The sequence below is a fragment of the Rhopalosiphum padi genome, chromosome 4 (assembly GCF_020882245.1).
Source record: "Rhopalosiphum padi isolate XX-2018 chromosome 4, ASM2088224v1, whole genome shotgun sequence".
Classification (NCBI taxonomy): Eukaryota; Metazoa; Arthropoda; class Insecta; order Hemiptera; family Aphididae; genus Rhopalosiphum; species Rhopalosiphum padi.
This window is the reverse complement of record NC_083600.1, coordinates 2,360,895-2,378,584: the sequence shown is the minus strand read 5'-3', so window position 1 is coordinate 2,378,584 and position 17,690 is coordinate 2,360,895. Positions and strand designations below refer to the sequence as shown.

The window sequence follows — 17,690 nt, the reverse complement described above, 5'->3', positions numbered from 1 at the left end:
TGACGACTTTGTCTCATCTCACTTTAAAACATATTCGGTAATCATGAATAAATATTTATATTACAAAAACCTTACTTGGACATACACTTCGGTCCTGAAGAGGTATATACCCTAAGACAATTAAAATGTACCTATTCAAAAGTGTTTGCAATATGTTTTAAATGTACTTAAATTTGTATTTAAATTTAAATATTTATTAGAAAATATCTTACAACATTTTTGAAATAAATTTCAAAAGCATAATAATTGTAACAATTATGTAAATGTAGACCATGCTATTAATAATGAGTAATTATAATATTATACATGTATTTACATGCAATACACTTCAACTTTAAGCACCTGTAAGTTGTAATCATAATAAATAATGAATAATTTATAATTATTACTTATAATCGACGGAAAAACAAATTATAATTAATAATATATTAAGTAAAAAATTCACGTAACTCGCGTTATAGTTGTGTATAATGTATAGTATAATAATAAGTTGTATGGTGCACAACCAATATAGTTCGCTTTATAATCATTAATTATTTTTTAATTTGTTCATTAGACTTATTTTAAAGTATTGTGTTAATTTTGTTTGTATTGTTTATTATTTATTTATTTATTTTTTTATAGTAAAACGAATAACGCGACGGACCGAACACTTTTTAATTACTTAATGCTTAAAACTCAAACATCTCTTGAGGGTTTATTGTTATTTGTTTATTTTTAGATGAATGGTTTGAAAAAAAATTGTTTTTATACAGGTACCAATAGGCACAATAATTTCTTCGACGAAAATTAAATATTTGTACAGGATAATTCGACAAATCAACTTCACTCTCCATCATAACCTCTAATAATGTATTTATTAAAATCCAAATTTTTAATTATGTTTAAGATTTATATTTTCATATACTTAGTTATTTTATTAAATCTAAAGAGAATTACAAACTTATTTTGTTTCAAATGAGAGCTATCCTTTTTGACTGCAAACTGTTAAGTAAATATAAGTAATATGATGTTGATGCGTCTAAATCTCTAAATTATAATTCGATTGAATATGTTCTAAGTCGTAAAACCCTGTGTACCTATTAATTACGTACTAAATAGAATTATATCTTATGATAGGTTTAAAATAAATGGGATTTTTAACATTTTAAAAACTATATAATAATCAATATTAAACTTATTAAAAATGTTTAAAAATTTTCTGAATACAATAACTAATAAAATAATAATAAATATTTTACTTATTTTACATTGTATATGTAAAACTATCATTATGGATTATAATCTTAACTATATAGATACAATATTTTAATAAATACACTGTTAAATGTTGAAATTCGGGCGACTATGGATGAACATACTGAGCATGCTCGATGCATTATAATAGATAGATATCTGTATGTATAGCTACTGGCTGGTACCTCATATCCTCGTGCCGTATCCAACGATAAGCCGATATTTAATAGTTATATTATAATTTACTTTCTTTCATTCTCAGACAATACTGAAATATCGACTTTATCCACAGGCACAGAGTACCGTGTTTTTACAGTTTTATCACAATGTAATATTGTGTAGGAGCTACCCGCCTGCGCCCCACGCATATTACATTTTGCTTCAGCCAGACATAATAATGGTTCGACTAATAGCAGAGCATAGTATAATAGGTCTAGATATATTATTATGTATCGGTATTCGTTCAGGAAACTGGCCAGACGCTGGTCAACCGGGATTGTGCGTCGTCGTCATTTGGCATAATAATATGTAGTCGATCACCGTCCTATCTCGGATCACATTTGCGGGTAATGAATAGGTATATATTTATTTTATTATTTGCATTATTATTATTCATTATTGTGTTTTTCTGTTGAACTTTGACGTATTATAATACTATTACAGTAGAGTTATTGTACATGCATACGCTGTTCGATAAGACAATCGACCGGCCAGCCGGTCATCCATGTGCGCCACGGCAAACGTTACGAGGACTCGTATTGTTGCTATACAATTACAATATATTATACTTTTTATTATGTCGAGCGAAAATTGTTAAATTAAAAAAAATACGACAACAAACAAACAAACTGAAACACAAAATATACGTCGTATTTCCTTGTGTATGTGTGTGTATTGTATATGCAACGCGTACCTATCGAGTGAATCGAAATGATTATTTTATTATTTGGGATAATTGCATCATGTGAAAATATATAGCGATAATAATTATTGGATTATTGTAATATCACAATATAACACGATATGAAAGAATAAATGTATTTTTTGCGACTGACGATTATGCATTAAAATTAGAAACAAAACAAGTTGGGAAAGCTCACACTCTGAAAGCGTCAGAGCGTGATAAGTTCCCTAAGGTTTCTAAACGTATTTTAATACAACGCGTCAACGCAATAAACTACATAATTCCATACACAATTTAAAAATCGTGACCCGTAGAGTTTAATATACAACAATATTATACTAACTATGTATCAGTAGCTATGGATGGTAATTAAATATCTTAATATAAACGACCGTAACTATATATGTACATATTATATAATGGTAACTAACGAACAGACGGACACAGAGAGTGTTCTAAACTTAAGGGATTCCACAATACGGTTTGTCGGAGCAAAATTGAATTTAACGCATTCCAACGTACTGACTTCAGTTTATTTACTCTGATAATAATTTTGAAAATATATTTGAATTTATTATGAAGGCGATTTTGAATCCTTCAAGTCTATAATATTTAAACAGAAAATGTTAAATCTATATTTTTCTCATTTGATACTTCTAATAATAATTTTTTTTTAAGTTTCAAGTGAGATTTTTTATTTTTAAGAATAATAGACTAAAAATGTGACTCAAAGAATCCAAAGTTGATTTAACAAAAAAATAAATTCTGTTTTCATAACTTTTATCAGTGTAACAGCTCGGTATGTTGGAACTTGTTTAGGTTTAAATGATTTACAGCATTTAGCTATGAAATAATTTCGATCTTATAGTTATTGTTTATTAGTACGATACGTCCGTGCGAATGCGTAACGCTTATCCCACTCGCTATCGAAGAATTCAAAATAGATTTCCTAATAAAATCAAATAAATTATTTTATCCTAGTAAAACTCAAGTATCAGTATTACAGTAGGTCGGAACACGCATAGGTGTATTATTTCATATTATCATCCGCTCCAAAAAACAGTAGTGTCAAATCCCCTCGAGATTAGAAACCTAAAACGGTGAGTGTATGCAATTTTAGATTTGATAGGTAAAGACATTTTTTCATTTTTTTTCTGCGATTTGATTAACATATTATACCGTCAACAGAGTTTAACATAATCCAAAAAATATTTACACTATGTTACCCGGTCCCTCGCCCCTGCCTCGACTGATCATGCTCGTGGAGCTACGCGGTACACACCTCCTCACATCGCTCAACGATCGCGTAGGTCGAGCGATTCGTGGGAGGAAGGAGCAAGGATATCGCATGCGACTAACACTACCCAACCCGGTGGTGGTACGTGGTGGTGTCTTGTATCACCCCCACGGGGTCTGTGATACCTCAGATCAACGCGCCTCGTATTCGTAATGCGTACATGCCGGAGCGCGATTCCCGAGGCTCTGGTGACACGCTGAGAAACGCATCGACCCTGCTGCTTCCAGGAATTCTCGACAGACACATTCCGACCCAAACAAAGCCATCGATCGGGGGTCCTGCGTTGTTGCCAGACACCCGAAGCTCCGGCGGCTCCACTGAGAAAGCGCACCAACCCTGCCACCTGCAGCAGTTGCAGGAAGCAGTCTGTGTCTGTGTGCATCTCACCAGTGTGCCGGTAAAATACGGCTGAGAAGTGAGAACAGAGTTGTTTAATAGTGATTAAGGAAGTTCAATTTATATTTATTTTCTCCGACGTTAATATATTATATTCAATGATTTGTATCGAACGATTGAGCAAGATATTTGGTATACTTATCCGGATACATATTAAATATTAAATTAAGAACGCACATATAGAGAGTTTGATCGACCAGGACAGTAGATTAAGTAATTTTCGGTCAATAATTTTTTAATCGTGGAGGAGTCGAAGATGTGTTTTTAAAATTAACGACGTTGATAATAAGGTAAAAGAAAAAATAATTGCCGAAAATATAAATAGTCAACAATAATATTATATTAATAAGTGATACAAAGTGCAGCTAATTTTCTAAAATATTTAGAATATATTATTATGATATAGCGTTATCCAAGAATTTGACGTAGATAAATGTAACTTATTATTTATTATTACTCCCTCTCCCCCATTATTTATATAGTCGCATATTTGTTACGAGATAATAATAATTATTATTATTATATTATTATAATACTATATTTTATAAAATATAAACATTTTTATCATATATTTAATTCTTATATACAGATTATAGGGTGTAACAGATAGATTTGATAAGAAAAAAAGTTATGCTACTTAAACATATGACAAAATCTGTTAATATTATACGATGAGGAAATAATTAAAAAAATATACTCATTTCATTAAATTCTCAAAAATCATATTTTTAAATAGTTATTACATTCCAAATTAATTTTTAATCAAAAAATATTAATATTTTGAAAAAATTCTAAAAATAAACTACTTATTGACTTAGATAAATCTTTTTATCATCAAAATTGTTCTTATAATTAGATTCACAAATTGGCTATTTTAAATTCATCCAAAAAAAATTAAATCAAATTTCCATTTTTTATTTTCAATACTAAAAAATAGACATAAAAAAAAATTAAATTAAACATCTATTGGCGCTAAGGTCTTTTAATGATCAATAAAAAAAAAATTGAAGATATTAAATAGAACAAAAGTTATTCCAAAAGTCAGTTCTATCTGTTACACCTTGTATATTACAATATTACATATTGTATTCATGATAGCAAAAATTATAATATAATAAAACTATGATAAACATTTTGTTACGCTCCGCTCGGCACAAAAAACAAGATATGAACCATTCTCGAAAATAATCTGGTCACGTTACTGACATTTCCCCTTAATATAATATAAAGGCTTTTTCTTATGAGAAATATCAATTTTGATTGAAAAAAAATACTATGCTTAATTTATTGTCTTATTATATTTGCTTAATTTATTTATAATTCCCTCTCCCACTTCAATATTACAGCATATAGGTATATTTTTATTATTACATTTATATGTGTATGTGTGTGTAAATACTAAATAGTATCTAAATGTATACAACCGAATACTAGCAAGTAGATAATAAGTCCGATCTCATTGGATATTATGTTATCATAGTATGCATTATAAATAGGACAAATAGGTACCTACCTATATACTGTTATAGCTATAAACAAGTATAAGTAATTGTCATTTCTCTTACTGTGACATTTAAAAAATTATTTGAAATAGACACACACTACCTTGTGAAAAGAATAATGACTCAAACTCTCAACCCCCAACCAAACTTAATGAAATTAAAAGCACCACCTATCTACTCTATCTACGACCATTCCCTAAGACAATACAAGAAAACATGAGACCATCATTAACAACCTCAGAACAGGACAGGACATGTGCGCTTCACACACCACCAACACTTAATGAAAATAGAAGATTCTCCTATTCTAATATATGACCTTTATGTATCAAAGTATCATCAGTGACGCCTCCTAAAAGTTTAACACATTTTCACCAAATTCATAATGCACGAGAAGAAGAGGAGCTAATTGGAAATATCCAATCACTTTTTAAAAGCTCTAAAACCGGAACGCATAATAACAATAATCTCAAACTACTTGAATTCATATCAAGAACTAAATTCATTAACCAAATATATAATAGGTATTATATACATACACGTTATATGCCTATAATTTAATTTGTATGCAAATACTTTTATAATAATGTAACCTGTCTTGGCTGACTTTAATCCAAAATTAATGCTTCGTTCTATAAACTTAGATTCAGCGTATGGTTCTAATAATATCTATTTTTAACCACTGCATGTGGGTTGAACTACTGTTCGCTCATGACTCGGCCTCCGTGCAACAACGTTTATTGACATCAACAAAGTACGACCGTATAAAGCGATTATCGTTCTATTTGGAAGACTGGAGACTGCTTTTCTTAGCGCTCATGGCTAGTATGTATTTGCAGCAGTCCTCAACAATAATTGAGTAATCAGCTTTCATGGATGATAGGGATAGGAACACGGTACTCCTTACAAATCAACTTTCACTACGATATAGTATATGATTAATCGCCAGTCCGGAAACACGGTTTATCCTCATCGTCTCTTTTTGGACCTACTGTAATCAGTGGCCCTATACACTGTGAGGTTCACTCTAAGCCTTTACCGCAGTAAGGTCAATCGGACAGGGTGCGGAAGACAGTATTGACAGGCCGCAACACACATGGCCTCGCATTTACCTTTTTTGCTAAGAGCTTGTTTAAAATAATCTATATTGTAACGTTAAGCGACTTAAACAAAATAAACAAATGTTACACGAGTACACAACTAACAAAATACAAATATTGGCTGTTATTATAACACTAGGCACTAGCTGTTATCCCATATTGTGTATTATTATAAGCAACGAAATAATTATAGGCTGACAAATATCTCACAGATGATGAAAACTTGTTTTCGTCTAATAGTATTAAAATTCATACTTGTTTGTGTCAATATACCTACGTAATAATAATAACGTTTCATAAAATTACTGATACTGTAATAAAATATATACCTAGGTATAGGTAACCAGTAATCAATAAATAAGTTTTTAATTTTCAAACATTTAGTATGCAGTTCGTTTGTGTACAATTCGATTTCGTTTGAATTATAGATTAAACAACTATATTAAAGGTAATACAATTTGAATGCGAGCGCAATTGATATAGCGAGGTATTGACCGTAAAAAATAAGGAGCGCAATATCGGTAGATACGTTGACCCCTAAACTGAAATTTTGTCTTTGGTGCAATTGGCCCCATGTCCGTAAATATTAGGTATGGTTACTTTTTCATTGTATAGGTAGGTAGCAAAAATATATTGCACTAGGTACTTTTGTTATGCTTTACATGAAATTACACATAGGTAGGTAGTTATTACCCTAATGATTACCTTCTCCCTATATTATACTCGTGCACTTACGGTTTTATAGAATTCTATAATACCTACCCACGTATTATTGTGATAAGTAGGTATTAACCGAATTGAAATTTATATTGTTGTTATTTTAATATTATATGTAAGTTGTAGCTATAGGTAGGTATATCATTCCGTGATTAAATTGTATAAAGTGTTTTTATGTTTTACTTGATTTGCTATAGATATGTTGTATAAAAATGGTACCAAACTACAAACTATAAGGTACCTTTAGTCCATAATAATTCGTACATAGGTACTAATATTGTGATACACTAGCCAATATATAGATTATAGGTCAAGGTGATACACGTATGTTTGTAAATTGTAACTACCACTTACACTTACTATAATTTTACCCGTGGACTGCAAGCTAGCTGTGTATAATAAGTAGGTAGGGCACGGATTTATATGCAATTGTGTATTTGTATATTTTTGGATTTCTATTAGTAATCTGTATGAATCTTAATGGTTTTGAATCAACTACTAAATTTGATATTCATAGGTGTAACGTGTAACTAGACCAATACGAGCTCACAGTCCTGTGGGGGCGGCAAAACAGTATCGGGTTACCATACAAAGTAATCAAGTAATTGAAGCATTTGGAGCGGTAAATTTGCCGCACTTAATAAAAATGTATTTATAATATTACCTATATTATAATTTGAGACGGCGGCTAATGTCCTGCTTGTAGGCGGCAAATTACTTAATCCACTGCGGCAGAGCCTATCCACTCTAGTCTTCACATTAATCACATTATATTTATAATAAATTAAAATCAATAATTTCAAACGTATATTTATGTACCTAGTTTATTTTAATATTGTTAATACAATTACAGGCTAACAAAATAAAATAATCAAAAGTATTTTAAACATGATTTTTCTTGAATAGGTACAAATTAAATTTGTTCAATATTTTTTCACTTTTAAAACTAGGTATTTGTTTTATTCCTTTCGTTTTTAATATAATATCTGGAATCATAATAGGTAGGTACCATGGTTGAAATACTAAGTATATTTCAACCATGGTAGGTAGTAGGTACCTACTTATTTTTTCTCAATATAATATAGTATAGTAGGTACAAAATATTTTTATTTTTTATAGTGTACATTTTAAAGTTGGGGGTCTTCAGGGTCTTGTACACCTCCCTAGTTGTACCAATTTACCTAATTTAAATTATATACTTATACTCTTTTCAAAATTTAATAAATGTGTAAAATACTATTTCATGAGTTGACAATGTTCATTGTTCATAATACCTACATTCTGTGGACCGTAAACCAGTCACTTTTTGATAAAGTTATAGTTGATCATTTTTAACAAGAAGATGTGAACATTCTCGTTTATAATCATGTAAAACAATTTCCTATTTTCCTCTCAAAAACTAACAATTATCTAAGTACCTCATTAAAAAGTAGAATTTATAGGTACTTAATAAATTATAATTATTATTAAATAACAGATTTGAGGATTTGAGTAGGTACATTTGTTTTTATGGTATTAACAATTTTTTTAATTTAATTTTTTTTTTTCATATATTCATAATTTTTACATCATATTAGATGTTTTATGGTAAATGGTAAGGATATTGTGATACTGGTTTTGTGCATACAAATTTGTGCTCTAGTATCTTGAGTGTAATATTAATGAATGAATTCCAACATCTAAATTCTTAGTAAATATGTAACATGTTTTTATTATCATGTGTACAGTAAGGACTATTATTATATAATAAAAAAAAAAAAAATCAAATATGCAGTTAAACCTTAAATGTTCCCTAAAAAAAATTATACCCATATGGCCATATTACATTTTTTTTAATTTTTATTTTATTGAATTTACTTTGTACTTATATAGTTATATGTATACAAATAATAATAATACGGCTAATATATATCTAATTTAATCTATCCACTGACCATTAAGAATATAAAAATTAGTTTCTATGACTCTATTGTTTTTATTACAAATTCACAATTTAATATAATTGAAAACCTTATTCGAGAAATAAATATTTAAGAAGTACTTAATTTTCAATAACTATCAAAAATATGTCCTGAAAATGTCAAAATATGCAAACATATGCAGTAAAAAATTTGAGTATTTGATCACAAACATTTTTAAATATATTATGTACTTACTAAGCATATAATAAAGTAAAACAAAAAAAATATGCAAATACGTGAAAGCCCTTGCTCAAAATTAATGTGTTAAATAATTAAAATATGTACCTATGTAATCTTTTCTTTGCCACTCACACTTATTGTGTTCCATGGGTATAGATTGTATATTATAGGTAAAGAAAAAAATTTATTAGTAATCACTAACCATAAACTAGGTATTTCTAGGATAGTTTATGAATTATAAGTAATTTGTATAGTAACTTGATTGTGTTTAATTATTTCAATACTCATGAAAAACTTAATACATAAATATAAATATTATGTTTAATTATCAATGGTAAATAAACCTTTATTATATTATTATGTATTGTGTAAATTGAGAAAATAGTTAATTTTATAAGTACCCTTCTAATAAATTAAGGTAAATAGCTCAAATGCACCAAAATCTTGAATTTGTTTCTGCCAACACTACATTCAGAATGTTGAAATAAATGCAATTGTATGGACTGCTGATTTGTAGTGAATGCGAGGAAGACATGGAATTAATTCAATAAATGACAAAATCTTGATATTATTTTGTTTCTTTTATTAAATATTGAAAAATTATGATAGTTAATATTCTGTTAAAAATGTTAAAAAAAAACATTAGAATGAAGGTAATGTTAAAATTTATAACACTGATAAAATTTTATAAATATCAAATACAAAAAAAAAAATAGTCACAAATTTATATAATGTATAAGAAAACTTTTAAAATGATTCATATTTTAATATTTATTATCACCAATCTATAACTGTTTAATAGATAAAAATAATAATAAAAGCATAATATTATGAATTCTTGTATTTTACATTACAATTTACCATATTATAAATTGTTATTTGTTACATCTAAGTAGGAGCAGTATAATATATTTTAAAATAAATGGTATCTACCTTAATATACTAGAGAAAAATAGAAACATAAAATAAAAAAACATTTTACATTTTCAAGCATAGATTAATAATAATATGGTTAGGTAAATAAATCAATACATGAAATCTTAATACCATTAATTTAATACAATTTACATTTCACATAATATTACCACCATTATTTTATCTTTAAAAATATTTTTGCACATTACATTTTAAAAGACATTATTTTCAAAATTCATATAAAATGTCAATCCATTATTTTAATATTAATCACCTCAGAATAAGTAACTTCATAATTATGTTCAAGTAATGATCAAAATAAAAATGCAATGTTTATAAAACATTTAGATTATTATTGTGAAAATATATGTACTTTCTTTTTTAAAATTAAATTTAAGTTGTGTAAAATGAAAATATAAACCATTACATTAAAAAAAAACTATTTACAACAACTATCATTCAATAAGTAAAGTAATTATGACATAATAATTATAATGTTTATGCATTTTTAATTGTGTAATAACTTAATACTTACATTTAAATAATGGTACTTTAACATATGTTTAGGTAACAATTAGTTCAACAGTAATAATATAATACAATACACAATAAACTGTTAACCCCCAAAAACCTTTTAAAAAAAATGTAACCTTAAACAAACATCAAATTAGAAATTGATCAACTGGATTTGTGTATTTAAATTTAGTTTATAAGTAATTCGTGAACACATTATGGATGTAATCTTGCATAGAATTGTAGAAAAAAATATATATTTTTTGGTCAAATGATTCATAACTCAGAATCGAGACAAATTAGTTCAATTTCTTTCATCAATTTTAGCGCTTTCTCAGATGCTTCAAAACGGTCTTGTGTTCTTATTCGTTCATCTACAATATCTTTAGACTCAAGTAATAGTTCTGCCATATTAAGATGTTTTGATTTGTATATTTTGGAAATTAAATCTTTCTGAAAGTTTTCTCTTATTTGATTAACCATTTCATACATAATTGTCTTGGGAATAGTGTCTAGAATTATTTTTTTAATCACAGTAAAGTAACATTTTATAAATAAAGTGAGCAAACCTGCTCTACTTTTTAATATTAATTCATTTGAATCACCAAAACCAATAAAAGCACATGTTGTTATTTTCTCAGCAACTTTACGCATTTGTAGTAATGAGTTCTTCGTCCATGATTCATCTTCACCGGAATGAGTGGACAAATTTCCTTCAACAAAATAGGGGTTTGGTAATTCTGAAAATCCCAGTTCTTCAAATTTGACTAGTTTTTCACAATTGCTTTGTTTGACTACTTTCCCAAAAAGCTCTTTATATTCATCGGAATTTTTTACAGCTTCAATAAAGTCCACGTGTTCAGTATTTACGTATCCTTGCTGATATTGAATTAATTTACTAACTGCTTCCGAAGATTTTGTCTTGTATTTATCCAATGCCTCTGCTAATATTTCATTAATTTTTTCAAAAAGTTTAGGATATTTTTTCAACTTACAAGTAATATCAGCATCCAGTTTGCTTATGTTTGAGATTAGCTCATCATATATAGCTGTGACACATGCTATTGATGGACTCTCAAATAATTGTATTTGTTTCTTTACCAAATGATCAAATGCATCAGTTGGCATAAAAACACCCATGTTGGTTCCAGATGCATTATTGATAACATTAAAAATATACTGTGGAGATAAATCATGCATTGGATCAATGTCATTAATCTCTTTATTATAAGTGGTTTTGAAATATTTTGCAATGGCAGCACCTCCATTAAGGCCTTTATGACTTGTATTGGCTTGGCCTTTCAAACTAGCATTGTAACTATTTGCAGTCTGTGTGATCAAATCAAGCAATGATCGATCGTAGTTGCTGGTAAATTCTTTCAATGATTTAATTTGATATCCATACTTAGTATTCATTTCATATAGTTGAGTTTTTAGTTTTGGACAGGTCTCTTTTATTTTTTTAATTAATAGAGTCTCAAGTTGTTTTCCTAACACATCTGTTCCATGATTATGTGCTATATCAGGATAAACTATATTGAAAAAAAATTTTTCATCCTTATGAGAATCTATCATAGTTTTTTCATTGTTTATATCTTTTTGTGAACGGTTGATAACACCGATTATTCCAAGTTTAACTGGAATAACTTCTCCAGAAAGTAATTCTCTAGCGTCAGTTCCAGCGTCCATTATGTCTATTTTAGTAACAACTGCTATTGTACGGTCGCCATCTGGATCTACTGATTTTGCAATATGCAAACTCTCGCTAGTTGCAGGATCTGTGTTCGCTGTTACTACTGCCAATATTATTGAATTTGGGTTTTTTATAAAATTTAACACCAACTCCCTTATTTTTTGTTCTATATCTTTGGGTTGGCCACCAACAGGCACTTTAGTAAGGCCCGGAAGATCAACAAAACTTAAATTATATAATTGTTTACTGTAGATGTTCAACACAATAGGTACATCGGTAATATTTTTTTGGCCTTTTGTAAGGTCTTCGGTTCGAATTTCAATTTCTCTTCGAACTTTATCAAAATCAGTAAAACAAACATTTGGTTTATGCAAAAATGTAGCATAATCTTTTAATTTTTTTGTATTATCGTCTCCAATTTCAAATTCTGTTGGATTTATTAAATGCAAGACCAAAGGAGCTCGTGTCACTATACCAGTACCTCTTGGTAAAAACGACTTACCCACTAAACTTTCTAAGACACTACTTTTTCCAGAACTTTGTGAACCTACCACAACAATCTGTGGAATATCAACTTTTTGTCTTGTGCCAATAGTAGAAAACACGTCTTGTAACTTATTCATTACCATAATTAAAGAATCCATATTGAAATTTATCAGGTAGGTATATTCTGTAAAATAATTTAATCAAATTATAAAAATTTTAGTACTTATGCTTGTTAATTCTTACTATAGAATAATAATAATAATATGTTTCTTAATATTTTTTGTGTCTTATAAATTATAATAAGTAATAACCATTAATTATTAAACCTAAAATAAATGTATAACAAGTAATCTTATATTAAATGTAACTTAAAATAGTATTGTGCAGTTATCTTCTAATTTTATTACTTGAATAAAATTTCAAAAATATGGTTCTCTAAATTAAATTAAATTAGGTACTTTATTTTCATTGTTATTCTAGTTAATAATTAGTTAACATTTACAAATCTTTAAGAATACAAATTTAAAAACTAGACAATTATTTTTCTTTTAATATATGTTACTTTTCTTTAACTATTATAATTCATATTTCCAAATAATTTATTTTTTGTAAATTAAATATTCAAAATAATACAAAAAATTATTAAATCAAATATTTGACTCATTTTTACAATTAATATTAGTACAATAAAAACTTTTTTTTTATATTTTGAAATAAATTTTAAAAAATAGATGATGATTTTATGTTATATTAAGTATAGCTCAAAATTATTTATTTCAACCAAAATAAAATATATAATTAAACAAGATAGTATATTTCTTATTTATATATATATTGAATATAAATAATAAAGATTCTGTAATAACATATAAAAGTTGCTAAAACTCTAAAGCAATAACAACTAAAAAAAAAAAATAATAATAAATATGTCACAATTTTACATGATTTATATACCTAATTCAAGTTATTTTTGTAAAAATAAAAAAATGGCATTAAAGTATCTTTAGTATCAATATCTATATAGTAATTAGTAATTATTCTGTAATAGTAGATATAAAATAAAAATAATTTAATTAAGATTAAAATCAATTATATAGGTATTAATAATAAAATCATTAACATATTAGCCTAAATACATATAAATATATACTTTTTATCAATTACTTGTTAAATTTCTAAAAAACAGATAGGTTAATAAAATCAGTAAATAATTGTAGGTGTATAGAAAAACAATGCTGAACGAAGGACACAATTTAAACTTGATGCTTATCAATATTTTTAAATTGATGTAAGAATTATTTTGGAAGGATATTGTATTATATTTTCAAACCTTAGGTATTTAAATAGAAAAACATTTAGCAGTTAAATATTTATATTATGTTACTAATTTGTTGATATCTGAGATTTTGAATACTCATAATACCTAATTAAACCGAGTACTGGTTTGGTTGACACCCACCACTTATATTTTTTGTATTTTCGATGTACTAATCATCTTTTATAGAATTTTTTCTTTTATACTGCAGATAAAAAAAGGTACGAAAAACCGCGATATTAAAAATAATAATAATAATTACACAATAAATTCAAAAGTATAAAAAATTATATTTATGAATAATATTGTAAAATAAAAATAAAAATAGATAAACTTATGCAGGTGGCCAAAATTCGGATATAATATCTTTCATTATTTCCTCAAAATGATGCGTCCGTTTAATTTACTTTGCCACAAAACTGATGGCGATATGCCGATATAATATGATACTTTTGTATTTATTGTGTTGTTATTATTATTATTATTATTATTATTATATTTAATACCACGGTTTTTCGCACCTCAGTCTGCAGTGTAAAAGAAAAATTGTATAAAAGATGATTAGCATTTAAAATACGAGAAATATAAGTGGCGGGCGTCAACTAAAGTTGAGTGGTGGTAAAATACGCGGAGAGGTTAAGCCGTCAACTAAACCAATAAACCAAATATATTTGTAAAGTAACAGAAACATTACCTATCTATAATGAAAATTGAAAAACGGTAGTTCAAGTGAGAAAAAAAATTTAAGGATAAAAGTATTATAGCCCGTCGTTTTTTGTCATTGCTCCCCCCCCCTCAAACCAATAAAAAAAACCCGATTCAAAACTGTTTTAATTTTTTTGTTATTGATTAGTAAGATTAGTTCATTAAAAATGTAGAAACATAAATAAATATATAAGTAAGTATAATATTATAATATACCTAACGCTTTTGTTGACACCGGTGGCGTATTTACAACTTTTGAGGGGGGTGAAAGTGAAACGCTTATTATATATATTATATTATGATATACATATATATGTATAAATATAAAATTATAAAATTAAATCAAGCTTTCTGTTTTTATTTGCTAAATCATCAATCCCTGGAGGGGGTGGACCCCCCGTAAATACGCCATTGGTTGACACATAATTACCTAATAATAATAAATAATACATTTAAAGAATAATGTACTTACATTAGAAATAAAAAATAATTGATGGATGGCAGAAATTCTTCAAGTTTTAATATTATTCTATCAGTAATTACCAATTATTACTGATTATTAACGGGTTTATTAGTGTCAACTATCAGACAATCAGAAGATCGTGAAAAATAATGTAATAACACAGACGAAGACGTCTCGTCGCAGCGAATAAATCTATAATATTATATTTACAATAATGTTATTATTAGGCAAGGTAATATGTCGAGTAAAAAAATATAAAAACAACAACAATTTGTCACGATTATTAGCAGATATAAATGGTATAATAATAATAATAATATTATGATGTTGTAGATGCTCGAAATACGTACCTATTACCGTCACGCTGTACACAGATAACCCCTATAAATGGTTACGACAGAAGTTGACGAGCTCAGTCGGACGGGATACAAGTCACAACAGTCAGTCGACGCCCGACGGTGTGTAGCCCAAACAAGAACAACCAGTCGTACGGCTCGTCGCGGAACAAATGCAAATGATAATGCGGCACGGCGTGGACAAAAATCCGAACAACGGTCAAGAGAGTCGCTTATTCGTTCTTCTTTTGCTTTCGCACTTCGCGCCGACACTTCATAATTTATATTATAATAATAATAATATCTATTTAACTATGGTGTCAACACTGGTCAGTGTCCCCTCCTACCACGTTGATTTTCTTTCAGTAATTGTCGATTGTGTATATTATTATTATTATTATTATTTTGTAAACGACGTTTACTGTCCCGTTTTTATCTTCGCCACCGGTGCTTAAGGAGAGAGGAAAGATAAAATAACACCGCGGGCCCGTCCACACCGCGATATTATTTATACTATCGAACTCGTTCGTCGTAAAATGCTGATAATAATAATAATAATAACATGTTTGATGTTAATAACACTGCGCGCCACTGTATTATTTTAATATTATATTTTGTCGATATAATAATAACATATTATGGTTTTTATCCATTTTCCGCGCGATATTGTTTGGACTTCGGTGAATAAACAACAAAAATAATAATTTCTTGACAAACGGACGGCCGCGTATCCGTGCCCATTCATGACTCCGGACATCATTATAATACGTAAAATAAAGCGTTAAAAATAACTGGTAAACCACGTCGTAGTATAGATTTGGTGACATATTACTATTATTGTTATAACTCTGTACATTATTAATATCACTATATTCATTATAAAAACTATTTTTAGTAGTAATTGTGTAGGTATTAAAATCGCCATGTTTAATCTATATACGATATACCTTATTGTATTATTAATTTATTTGTAGTTAAAATATTGCTGTCATATCGTAGACAACATAGAATAAAGATTATGGTAGTCAATATCGAGTTATATCACTTGTGTATTCGATACAATATTATGAATGATTTGCTTTCCCATCTAAATTAATTTACGTATCATAAACTCAATGGAATAGAAGGCTACGTCCGAGTCAAATCCGTGAATAATTACAATTTTAAATATTGTCAATTGTCTGCGGTTTGGTTTCGAGAAGGATTTTAAAAATTAAAATGAGAAGGAAAATGTTTCACTCAATTAGTTTTATTACAGATTTTGGTTTTTAACATGGGTTCCAGCTCCAATTATTAGTATAACACCTGAATCTGAATATCTGATACCCAATTAATATACGCCGAAGCTATACTCGTTCTTTAAAATGGAACAACTTCTAACAAAACGAATTAATATTATATAAATATATAATAGAAAACAATAATATACGATAAGAGTTACAATAATTAGTAAAGACAATACGACGATTTTGAATTTTGATGAAATACGCTACCAGTTGATAACTTTTTCTGTTGTTAATATTATTTAATATTAATTTAGTAAATTACAACATCATTTAGCTTCAGGCGTCTTGGAGGATTGACAGGTAGTGGGAGTGTCCAAATTTTTAATTAGCTGATTTGAATGGTTGTGAAATCTTTTATACAAATTGTTTGCTTCATAATTTATTGATTTAAGTTTTAAGTCGGTATGTAGTGTATAATTTAACACGTATGGTGAAGCATTTTGGAGCATTTATCAGCTTTCCAAGACCCGAGTTTTGAAACGTTTAAATATTTTTAATATTTTTTTTTACCCCAAAGTTGTAGTCCGTAAGTCTAAATTGGTTTCAATAGTGTCTTGTACATAAGCAGTTTAGTTCCCACGGAGGTGTATTTAATATTTATTACAGCATATTAGGGGTTTGAGCATGCGAAAACGAAAAGTTAATGCTAATCTTTTAGTTCTGATGTGGTGAGCCGCCTACGTTAG

At 28.0% G+C, this 17,690-nt stretch overlaps 2 protein-coding genes across 2 annotated transcripts in view; both read right to left on the bottom strand.

Annotated features, from left to right (window-relative positions):
* Positions 1-17,690, bottom strand: part of LOC132929513 (hemicentin-2-like) — a 318,477-nt gene that overhangs the window by 60,225 nt on the left and 240,562 nt on the right. The window lies entirely within an intron of this gene.
* Positions 10,753-15,871, bottom strand: LOC132929512 (dynamin-1-like protein). Its single transcript, XM_060994901.1, has 3 exons — positions 15,734-15,871; positions 15,393-15,575; positions 10,753-13,084 (listed from the first exon to the last, which is right to left on the bottom strand). Exon 3 carries the CDS (start codon positions 13,056-13,058, stop codon positions 10,998-11,000), a length of 2,061 nt encoding a protein of 686 aa, XP_060850884.1. The 5' UTR covers positions 13,059-13,084; positions 15,393-15,575; positions 15,734-15,871; the 3' UTR covers positions 10,753-10,997.